This window comes from Leptodactylus fuscus, chromosome 7, assembly GCF_031893055.1.
Source record: "Leptodactylus fuscus isolate aLepFus1 chromosome 7, aLepFus1.hap2, whole genome shotgun sequence".
Lineage (NCBI taxonomy): Eukaryota > Metazoa > Chordata > Amphibia > Anura > Leptodactylidae > Leptodactylus > Leptodactylus fuscus.
Window position 1 is genome coordinate 72,325,639 of NC_134271.1, and position 12,522 is coordinate 72,338,160.

At 44.3% G+C, this 12,522-nt stretch overlaps 1 protein-coding gene across 2 annotated transcripts in view; it reads right to left on the reverse strand.

Moving 5' to 3' along the window:
- ZNRF1 (zinc and ring finger 1) overlaps positions 1-12,244 on the reverse strand; it is a 73,761-nt gene extending 61,517 nt beyond the window's left edge. For both annotated transcript variants that reach the window (XM_075282129.1, XM_075282128.1), the window contains exon 1: positions 11,619-12,244. In XM_075282129.1, coding sequence (XP_075138230.1) covers positions 11,619-11,946 — 328 coding nt within the window. In that variant the 5' untranslated portion in view covers positions 11,947-12,244. The remainder of the gene's footprint in view (positions 1-11,618) is intronic.
- Between the last annotated feature and the right edge of the window lie 278 nt (positions 12,245-12,522).

Here is a 12,522-nt window from a genome sequence, read left to right on the forward strand (position 1 = left end):
GAATCGACAGTCCATATGGACTATCACTGTTATGATAACAGCCAGTCTTCATATTAATGCACATAGGGCCTGAATGATTATTAGACTTTATACATAGTCCACACACATCAACCTCCATGTTCCACACCTCAGCTCTGCTTGTTCAGACAGGCTGCAGTGCATAAATACACACTCAGAAGGAGTGTACCAAGAACAAAGACAGAATGATGAACTACACGAAACTATACCTCCAGGTGGAGAAAGTTTATGAGAAAGTGTAAATTGTGATCGACCACAGGATGGTCTGCTGGGACTTACAGTTCCACATCAACGTGGTGGGGGGATGTGGGGGTGTATATACAAGCTAATTCTGGAAAAACATGTACACTGCCAACTGCCTAGTGGGAAAATGAACATAACTGTGTCTGCAGGACAGAAGACAAAGCATGGCAGTATTAGACAGCATGTGCCAATGGAAGGCTCAGCAGAGCAGAGAAGCTCCTGGCCACATCACAGACACTCAGGCATCTTATAACTAGAAGACATGTTCTTCCTAACATCTGTCCTACCATCCTATTAATATTATAAATGTGAAAGTTTGTGAATTTGTGGGTTTGTGTGTTTGGATGTTTGCATGTTCGGATGTTTGTTCCTCAATCACGGAAAAAACGCTCCACCGATTTGGCTGAAATTTTCCACAAACATAGTTAATACACCCGATTAAACAATAGGCTACTTTTCGTCACAATAGCGCACATACGTTTGTGCCAGGACCCCCACAAATCCCAAACTCACACCACCATCTCTGCAATCTCACACACTTTGGACCATAGCAAGCCACAAAATTCATATTGCCCTCTACAGCCTAGCCCCTAACCCCACACAATCACATATACATATACTTTACCACTTTGCCCCTCACCTTAACGCTACTCCAGGAGGCTCTCTTTAACGCTCCGGAGCAGCCATGTTTGCCGACCCCCACCGCTCTGACAATCCGCGACACCCCCCACCCATGTCAATACCCCTAGGCGGTCTAATAAATGCAAAAAAAAAAAGTTTAAAAACAGTAAAAAAAAATATTAAAAAATAAATAAATAAAAAGGATTAAAGATTCAAATCACCCCCCTTTCCCTAGAACACATATAAAAGTAGTTAAAAACTGTGAAACACATACATGTTAGGTATCCCCGCGTCCGAAATCGCCCGCTCTACAAAGCTTTACAAATATTTTTCCTGTTCGGTAAACACCGTAGCGGGAAAAATGGTCAAAAATGCCAAACCGCCATTTTTTCACTGTTTTAATTCTGATAAAAATTTGAATAAAAAGTGATCAAAGCAATAACATTTCCCGAAAATGGTAGAACTACAAAGTACACCCGGTCCCGCAAAAAAAGACGCCCTATACATCCCCGTACACGCACGTATAAAAAAAGTTACGTCTTTTAGTAGCGTCTTTTTTAACGCACTATGTGTAACTTCTGATGGACACCCTATCTTGTGTATCTTCTTTTTAACCTAAATGGAATAAAGAATTGAATATTTTAAAGGCTGTGGAGTGTCTGCAGATCGCCCTTTTCACTTTATTTCTACTATTGAACTCACCTTATGGTCCGGAGGAAAGATCCTGCACCTCCCTACAAAGCCCAGCCAGGTGGTAAGACGCAGCCCTAACTCTCTCTTTTTTGTATTTATAAAAAAGTTACGGCTGAACCCCATGGCCTGAAAGCAACTGAAACATATGAAGAGAGACGAAAGTGGAGCACAGTAACTGAGTGGATCAGTGGCAATTCACCCTGCTTCCCACCTCCCCCTTCCCTCTGCTATGTCACCCCCAGGCAGATTCCTGTTCTGTTCCATCTCTGAAGCCTCTAATTCATCACATCTTTACTGATGTAAAAAACTATCACCAGTCAGTACTGATAAGATGTTAATGGGGTGGGGGTAGGGGTGTCCACACCTATGCCTCAGGCCATTGACAAAAGGCAGACAATAGCCTCCAGTAATCCTGCTTCAGCTACCTCCACTCTCACATATATACACCCTCTAAAGTTTTATGTGCATGGAGGGTGTGTAACGCACCTGTGTCTAAATGTGCATGGAGCTTTAGGGATTATTGGTAACTCCACCCAAAGTGAAAATTCCTCATCACCATCTTTGTTTCTTCTTATTTACTTGTGCAATTAAATAAGATCCAACACTTGGATCTGCTAAAGACATACAGATAAGGAATGTAGATTGTATATGGGACAGTGACTGAATGTCCGTAAAGCTGCACAATATGTTGTTACTATACAAGTAAGAGAAATAAAATAATCAGTCACATATATGGATGGTAATGGCAGGGGTCATGGGGGGGGGGGGGGAATTCTACATCACAATGGAGATCACTACAGCCTGGGGACAGCAGACAGGACTGAAAAGCACAGTATATAGAGATCAGGTAGAATGTCTTTCCTCTTACAGCTAGAGCTGTTGTCACAGCTCCTCCCCTGCATCCAGCAGCAAAGAAGAATAATAGGATTTCTCATAAGCTCCTGGCCTTTACATATGAAGTACAACTAAAGATCTGTTCTTCTAGAAAAGCATTTGAAATAAGGATAGCACGACATAGAAATGTGAGGTTCTTCAGACATGCAGACTTTCTATACTTTCAAAGGACTCCACAAGGGACCTGATGTAAGAAATAATCCATACAATGTGAAAGAGTGGTCACAGGAGAAAAAACCCACACAATTGTCTGCCCTCTATCAAAGAATCTACTATCCTCTATTTATGCCCCCAGTTCACACCATCATGAGCCCATACAGTGACCATTACATATACTTCAGGCAATAGGTGCCCATAGATCTCTTCAGCATCTCTCTGCATTGTGGGTATTATTCTCTGCCATACTAAGCAATCTTGTTTGCCACCAGACAAGTGAGCTCCCAGGGCTACAGCTTTCTTCACCAAAAAAAAAAAAAAAAAAAGGGACTTTAATCGATTGTGTGATAACTGGCGTATATAGGAAGGAAACCGTAACAACCTCAACATTAAAACCTCTGAAGGTGAAGTGAATAACACTAGTTATTTCATGACACTTGTCCATTGGCAGGATATATTAGACAGCACAAAAACCATTTGTGTCTTGAAGCTAATACCTTGGAAGCAATAGAAAACAAGTAGATAGATTTGAAAGGCTCCGACAAGGCCCACAATTGAGATGACTAAATGATATTGCCAAAATGCAGATGTATTGCCATGTCCCTGGCATGCACAACTGAGGAACCTCTGACAAGTTCATGGGTATCCAAGGTACACTAAAGCACATGTGGACTGAAGGCTAGCTTGTCGGGTCTGACCCCACAGAAGAGCTGCAATAGCACAAATCCCTGAAAAAAGTTAGAGCTGGTGTGATAGAAAGGTACACACACTATATGGGGTTACATAGAAGCTTATTGATTTGAGAGCCCATGCTGACCCATGCCCACCAGCTATATTTGGCATATGAGCATCAGAACTAAAGCAGTCACTGGTCTGATGAATTACAACATCATGTAGGCAGCAGAGTGCTTGTGGCCCTTGCCTGGGGAAGAGATGAAACCACAATGCTACACTGGACAGTGTTCAGTTAGGAAACCTTGGGTCCTTGTATTCTTGTGAATGAACATTATTAGGCCAAGTACACCTCTTCATGGTAACAATATTCTCTAATGGCAGTGGCCTATCACACACAATGCCTTGCTGCATTATAAGAATGGCTCACATATGATTTGGGCAATATGACAACAGGTTCAAGGTGTTACCCTGGCCTCCAAATTCCCCAGATTTCAATCCAATCAAACATCTGTGAAGTCTAAGGAAACAAATTAATCCACAGAAGTCAACTACACAACTTACGTGACTTAAAGGGTTGGCTCCTAGTGTCCTTGTGCCAGAGACCAGAGAACACTATCAGAGGATTTGTGGAGTCTATGTCTCGACAGGTCAGAGCCATTTAGTGGTGTGAGCACAAGTTACACATTAGGTCGCAGAGGGTGCAAGCATGGCCCAAGTGGCAGACCTCCAACTTTCAGACTAGACAAACACAGGATAGGAAAAGCAGGGTGAGAGATTTTATCGCCCTTCACATGCAGATTCTACTTTATGGAAATAGTCAAGGGCAGTGGTTATAATTAGCTGGAAGACACCTGTTCATTTACAAGCCAACGTCACCATCCCCCACCACACTGACTCCTGACCACATCACTTTGGACGTCAACATGACCTTTCCAATCACCCAGACACATCTATTGTGGCTGCCGAGAACCTAAAGGACAACACATACAATATAAACTAGGTAGGAAGGCTGCATAAGCAGAGCTCTGTACATCAACCAGACCCCATCTACACCTCTGACTATTCACAAAGTTTGCAGGAAGCTGTCAAACTCCATTCACGTCTTCAATGACATCAAGCACAGATCTTGACAACAGCGAGGAACTGAAACAATGTGTCTAAGAAATGTGCAATAAATGGGCGACTGTGAATAGAAGGCAGAACTGCTCTGCAAGCTCAGAATCATTTTTAATAGTAGTTGGCAAATTAGACAGGCACCTCCCAGTCTGCAGAGGAGTTGGTGGTAGACACCAATAATACCTTAAGGGGTTTAGCTAAAATAAGCAGAAAAGGGGCCAATCTCACTTCTTCACTAGTTCCCCTTAGGCTGTGGTCACACTAGCATTGTGTGACCGTTCAGGGACTTCATCCCCCATACCACTTAACATATGCAAGCAGGACAACCTCATTATAATCTAACGGATCTGCAGGATTCCACGGGTAACTGCTTTTTAAGCAGATAGAGATACAGCTTTTCGAGTTCCCAAGCGGACCCAAAGAAAGGCAATCCAAACGCTAGTTCGAACTCAGCATCACTTATTTAGCGTCTGTACAAGTCTCTACTAAAGTCTAGAATACCTATGCACTACATTTAAGGATCACGCAAATTAGTTACATTTTGTTATAAAAATGTTGCTGCACTGTAACTAGCAGCCAGCAAAATTGTGAATGCAGCTCTGGAGGCAACTAGAGTATATTTTGGATATGAATATCAGTAAACTATTGAATAAAAAATTCTATATCAAACTAATGACACTACCTTGTAGGGCGGGTTCTGCGCTAACCAGCGATGATTCACCTCTACTGCGCATGTGTAGTAGGGGTGACTTACCAGCAGAAGTGCACACAATGTTTGGGGAAGAGGAGAAGAGCGCGCACCCTGCAGAATTATTACAGAGGAAGGACATGTCTCGCCAGAAGAAGCGTGAAGGGTAGGTACATTGGGGTGGATGCCAGTAGTGATAATCCGTTTCCAGAAATGGGGAAACGGATAGTCACCGGATAATCAGAAAATGCTCCTGGGGCGGTCACATGACTGACCCAGGGATATGGTTATTTAGAAAGTAGGAGGGGGGAGGGTGTTTAGATTAATGTAGGGATTCCAGTTATCCCAGACAAACCGTGTAATGCAATCTATTTCTCCTTGTTATCAGTCATGTCCAGTTGGGGAGAACAGAAATGTAATGTTCAGCAAAGGGATGAAAATACCGTACTTCGCTACTGCCATCCTTACATTATGAAACATATCTCCAATACAGGGACATTTTCATTCATGTGACATGTGATCTGAGCTTCAGCTTATAAACCTTCCTCTGATAAAGCCTCTTCTGTTAGTGTTAGAGCCCGTCAAGACTTTGTAACCAGATAGGACTTTTATTTTTTTTTTATTTTAACAAGAGACAGATAATTGTTACATGTTGTGCAACAGTTGGGGGAAGGGCAGGGGGCATTTCCTCTATTCTGAAACATTGGAAATTGGATGGAGTCGCATGTTTCCAGGATGTGCTATGAGCCATAGACCGTCTGACATCACCCTGCAATACTGGAAAGTTCTGGAGACAGTCTCTCACTTATTTTGCACCATCCTTTAGTGTGTATTATACCTGACCCCCTGGGGGGAGTGATCGTCTACACAGCCTATGGTCACTTCACTGCTGCAAGGTCTGTTTCCCAGCATTCCAGAAATCACATGACACTAAACAGATCATGGACACGAGACACAATATATATGAAAAATGTCTGCATGATATATATCCATGCCATTTTCTGGTAAGATTATTGGCACCTTGAATTAGTATAGTACATATGTAGCAATAACAGGACAAAGCCCTTTTGGAACACATTGCACTTGTGAGAGCAATCCGCAAGTATCACTTCAATACAGTGATACTTGCAGATTGCTCTCACAAGTGCAATGTGTTCCAAAAGGGGGTTTGTCCTGTTATTGCTACATATGTACTATACTAGTTCAAGGTGCCAATCTTACCAGAAAATGGCATTATTAATAAAGTTGGTGTATAAAATAGCTTAGAGAAACACACAGCTATGTAGTATATTGGGTGTTCTGCTTTAAAGGAGGGAAAAAAGTAGTTTAAATACAGTGTGTGGACAAAGAACAGGTTGGACTAGTAATTAGCATAACATGATTGGTGGCAAAGTTGTAAAATAGTTCTGGCACATGGCTATTGGATGAGAAACAAGAAGAGAAGCTCATCCCATTAAGGCGTCTGAGGGAGGAAATGAGCTCTCTAAACAGAGAAAAATGGCTACAGGCATGGCCCCACATGGCCCTGGAATCCAAAATGGAGGAGGATACACAGGCTGACATCCCCACACACTTATCGAGGATTCATAGTTTGCACTGAAATTGTTCCAGATTTATAGATTGATGTATGAGCCACACTGAACTAGGCATAGTCTCAAAAACAAGAAAAAAAAACCCACAAGGAAAATCGCTTTTAATGACCTTATATTAAGATCAGAAGTTCCAGGGCAGGGGTTGGACAAAGTCAAAGACTACAGTCAACTACATGGGAAACGTCAGATCTCAGAAAGTAACAGAAGATCAGCTGTAAACCAGCTCTCACCTCAGTAATCCAACATTGCAAGAGAATTCTTCTGATCTGAACACTGGTCAGTAAAACACCCTGGTATTATACGCTAGCATTCACAGAAAGCAGGTTGTCCATAAACTTGCCGACCTTACAATAATCAACCCCCTAACACCTTACTTTACCTCCCATAATTTCTGCAGTGGGAAGAAAAAGGTTTCCTAACATCAGATTACTATATACGGTAATACGGTAGTGTTTGGTAACACTTTCCTAAACACAGATCACTAGATCAAGCAGGAAATTCTGGAAGAACAGATCTGGAGTATAATATGGACAGCAGACAATGATCTATTCAGGATAAGTAGTGTATGTACATAGTAACTCCACCAGCAGAATGAGGAGCGCAGCTCTGGAGTAGAACACAGAATGTAACTCAGGCTCAGTACAGTAATGTACTTATGGTACATCTGAATAAAAATAAGTGGTGGAGCTTTACATGGTTATTGCCACCAGAATAAGATACGTTTGAGGTCTTTCAGAAGCTGAGCAGTCCATCAGGATGAAAATATTACACTTTATGTCTATCGAAATGCATGGTTCCCTCATGAGCAGAGATATAACAGAGTTTTAAATGTATGTGAACAAATACAAATAGAATTTGCTCATTGTTTAGATTATGCTAGGATTTATTACATGGAGAGGCAGACAGCAGCGAGTTCACTGTCTGGACATAGAACAGCTAACGTGGCGGTTGTACACAGTGTACTGAGTGATGGGCTGGCAAACACAAGTGGCGGTTGTACACAGTGTACTGAGTGATGGGCTGGCAAGTGTAGGTGCATCCAGTACCTAATAACTTCAATGAGATAGGACAGAACTGGCTACTAGAAAGTAATGGAAGCAGACAACTCCAGGAAAATCAAAGGATCAAAAAGAGTAAATGTAACTTTTCGTTTTATGCACACAATACCTATAACTGAAGTGTGGATGTCTCACCAGGTGCAAGGTTTGTGGTGATGTGAAGTTCAGTACATGTAATCTACCAGGAAACCACAATGTAGAGTGCATATATATCAATGCTCGACCACAGGAAGTCCTCAGGGTACTGTGAACACACCACAAACTGAATGCAATGCTACACCACCACCTCCGGATCATCAGAGAATACAGAAGGGCAGCAGGAAACTACTCTCACCAATGCTTTCATGTACCAGCCCATCAGTAAATGTATTCTTTACACCAGATAGATTCCAAATTGACTTTATTAATAGGAAAGTTTCCAAACATTAATCCACAGCAGATATGACCCGTGTGTGAGCGGCTCTGTTACTAATTCATGGCAAGGCCACATGGGGTGCAACTATGTTGTGACTGAACACCATGCTAGGTAGTATTTTGTGAATTAACTGTCCGACTGTAAATAATCCAACCTTCGGTCTGTGAGCAGCACTTACAACCACAAATCGCTGTTCCTTTAAAAGGAAACTAACTTTCAGACAACAGTCTCTTTAATAGACCATGTGATTTTGGACTAAAATGTAATGCCCTTTATATAAAAATGTTGCTGTACCCCAGTATGTAGAAGAGTACTGTCACTGCTCAGTGTGACTGGTCATTGATCTGGCTGGCAAGACATGCTGGGAGGCCACTTACTGAAGAGTCACATGGCCACTGTTACCAAAGGTTCTCCCAAAACAGTCAGTCTAAATGTCACAAGGTATACATCAGCGACATTCCTGAGGGGTGACACACCGGGCACCTCATTAACATTATGAGACCTAGCAACTGGTATGCAGAGTTGTCACAATACCAGAATATGGCCTGAGTTACTGATACTTACCTTAGATTCACCCGTGAAACTCTGTCTGTGTGTTTGTTGGATTTACTGACCTAAATTTCATGCAGGTAGAGGGACTCCTAGCACTGTCCCGCTAGGAAGGGACTCTTAGTAGCATAGATTAACTATTATGCCAGAAGTCCCTGTCCCAGCACCAGGTACAAGTCGATAAATCCGGGGAACAAAAGAACCGCGTTTTACGCATGTCTAGTTAGGGTTAGTCTAATATCGTAATTCACAATACCAAAACGATACTGCGTCTACTGCTTTTGCAGCTATGTTTTCCTATGGAAATGAATGGTAAGGTACTTCTTGGGTACTTTTCACTATATTTTAAGGCGCCCATAGCTTAAGAGGCACACCTAATTTAGCCTTCATTGTTATATATATATATATATATATATATATATATATATATTATATATGTGTGTGTATTTTATCTAATATATATATACACACACACTTTTTTTTACAGACAGAATACAGATGTTTTAATTCCAATGTAATTATTCATGCCAGTTTTTATTTTAGTACCATAAGTCACTCTTTTGTTCCATATAACTAATCATGGACAAAACTGAAAGTATAGAATGCATCAATGATGTGAAAAACAGCACAAACACAAAATCAGAACGCCTGTGTACTGTGGAAAACAGTGGACATTAAGCTATACTATTATATGATGTACTGTACTACCTTGGGGTTCATACGAGATACATAAGGTGCTTAGTTACTAATAATCTGAGGCTCATTCCAGGTGGTCATTGGTTAGTTAATACTGGCTGGCCTGGGGCAGTGGGACTACTAGTTTCACTACAGTCAGGGCCACTGTTCAGAGACTAGGCTGCATTCCCACTGTGTGGCTCACATTGCCTGCCCTCCCCTCTGTTCTCCTCTCCATTGGCAATATCAATAGCAGTGAAAGAGGAAGGAGGAGCAATCCTTGTCCCTTTTATGTGATGTAGTCGGCACCAAGCTAAGCGGTAGCCCTGGTGGGTTGGGGCACTGCACATAACAGACACCAGATAGTGTATGCACCATGTTATTTGTGCTGGAGGACCAAACAGGTCAGTACAATTTCAGTAATAAGTTGCACTTATCAGCAGCACATGCCATTCACTACAGTACAGTCTATAGTTAGCAGGATAGTGAAACTTGGTGCTATACACTTCTTCGTATTGAAATTCTTAGTGTCAAACGGATTCCTTCTCCAGAATATCAAAATAGCATTGAGAATGCAATGCACCATGTAACCCTACTAGTATGCAGAACACTCATGTCTGGTTTATGTAAGACTACTGGTTTTAGATCCTCACCATACTCTGCTTAGATTATTTGTTTACACCTCATGGCTGAAATCTTATCACAGCTAAAGGTGTGTTACAATTTTATCTAATATGGACAATCTCCAATGAGCTCAGCATCCTGGACTCCTGAGTGATACATTGTAGTAGAATCTCAGGACTAAAAGATGATTGTCTAGCCTGGATAGCAAACCGTCTGCTGTGCAAAGTATTAAAAGGATTATCCAAGTTTTTACAGTTGATGTCCTATCCTTAGGGAGGTCAGGCTTTAGGACAAAGCTGCAACTCAAAGAACACGTCCTCCACTAGTTGTAATATACAGAGAAACATGTTTAGGTGACTTGTGCAGCCTTAACAGCTGATTCTTGGGAGTGCCAAGAGCTGGACTGCCACAATTTAATATTAATGGATAACCCCCTTAAGGCAGGGCAGGTTTTCAGTCACCGTGATGTTCCCAGTTACTAGCAACAAGCAAAGATCTTGAAAATGGCAAGGAATTAATAACAAAGAACTTGCAGGAGGGTCACTACTACTGGTCTCTACAAATGGTTTACAAGCCATTCTGAAACTATAACTTATGTCCTGTGAACAGGATTAGACATCATCCCTATGATACTGTAAATTCATCTCCCTAGAACCAGAGAATAGGACCCAGAGAGAGTGGGCACAGGTGCCAGATGAGGGAAGGGTTTAGACACACAATCCAAGGTACAGTGGGGTACTAAAAGGCCAGCTTAATACAGCAATGTAATATTGGGTACATAAGGGTGGGCGCAAGCCAGGCAACCAGTGGTAGTGGGACACAGGTTGGGCACAAGCCAGGCAACCAGTGGTAGTGGGACACAGGTTGGGCACAAGCCAGGCAACCAGTGGTAGTGGGACACAGGTTGGGCACAAGCCAGGCAACCAGTGGTAGAGGGACACAGGGTGGGCACAAGCCAGGCAACCAGTGGTAGTGGGACACAGGGTGGGCACAAGCCAGGCAGCCAGTGGTAGTGGGACACAGGGTGGGCACAAGCCAGGCAACCAGTGGTAGTGGGACACAGGGTGGGCACAAGCCAGGCAACCAGTGGTAGTGGGACACAGGGTGGGCACAAGCCAGGCAACCAGTGGTAGTGGGACACAGGGTGGGCACAAGCCAGGCAACCAGTGGTAGTGGGACACAGGGTGGGCACAAGCCAGGCAACCAATGGTAGTGGGACACAGGGTGGGCACAAGCCAGGCAACCAATGGTAGTGGGACACAGGGTGGGCACAAGCCAGGCAACCAGTGGGGCACAAGCCAGGCAACCAATGGTAGTGGGACACAGGGTGGGCACAAGCCAGGCAACCAGTGGGGCACAAGCCAGGCAACCAGTGGGGCACAAGCCAGGCAACCAGTGGGGCACAAGCCAGGCAACCAGTGGGGCACAAGCCAGGCAACCAGTGGGGCACAAGCCAGGCAACCAGTGGGGCACAAGCCAGGCAACCAGTGGGGCACAAGCCAGGCAACCAGTGGGGCACACTGTTTACTCAATAAAATGGTGGGGTGGAGGGGGGGTGACATAACTGTAGGGCATCATTCAGGGGGTTACCAGTAACTTACCGCTCTGTGCGCCGATCCACCTCGGGGTAAGCTGCAGGGTGTCGGTGAGGGAGGCCCGGGGTCCCAGGTACAGGCCTCCCCGGCTCTCTTCAGCCCCAGAGCTACCTCCTCTGTCTGGCTCGGGCCCAGCCCGGTATAGGCCGAATGGCAGACCTGCCGCTGGAGGCTCTAGGCCGGACACCGAGCTCACTGAGCGGCTCCGCAGCCCCATAGCACCGCCTGGCCGGTAATGTCCAAAATGTGAGGTTGGGGGCACGGCGCTGTCATCTGACGACACCCCGGGGAACGGCGCCCGTGAGCGGGAGGCTGAGCTCTGCTTCCCCCCCATGGGGCGGCTACTTGGGGCTAAGAGGGTGCACACAGGAGCGGGCGGCAGACAGGTAGAGGAGCCCGGCCTCACCTCACATGTGTTCAGGGGCACGGCGGGAGTAGAAGAGGCCTCCGGGCGGCGCTGTCTGTGAGGAGTCCGGCTCTCTCACTCAGGGCTCCGGGGTGACGGGCCCATTAGATCTATCCAGACCTGGGGTGTCCATCGCCGAGCTCCCCACTGTCTGAGGCCTGGGGGTCCCTGCCGCTCCGATCCCCTAGCACCCAGATCCGCTGCTTCTGTCTGACTCGCTGCTTGTTGCTGGGTTGGAACAATAGCGACTAGGGATGCGCATGTGCGCTGTTCCGACTCCGCCCCTTTCCATGCCCTGTGAATTAACCCATTCACTTTCTTCTCACCTGTATGACTGCACTTACCGTTCCTTACATCTATGTACACGACATATGACCTATGCTATATACAGACTGACTCTTCGTATAACAATTTTATGTTTCCTACTTCAAATGCGTTTTTATGTCTAAGTGTAAATTTTTGATTAAAGGAGTAGTCCAGGAATAGAAATACATGGTATTCTAA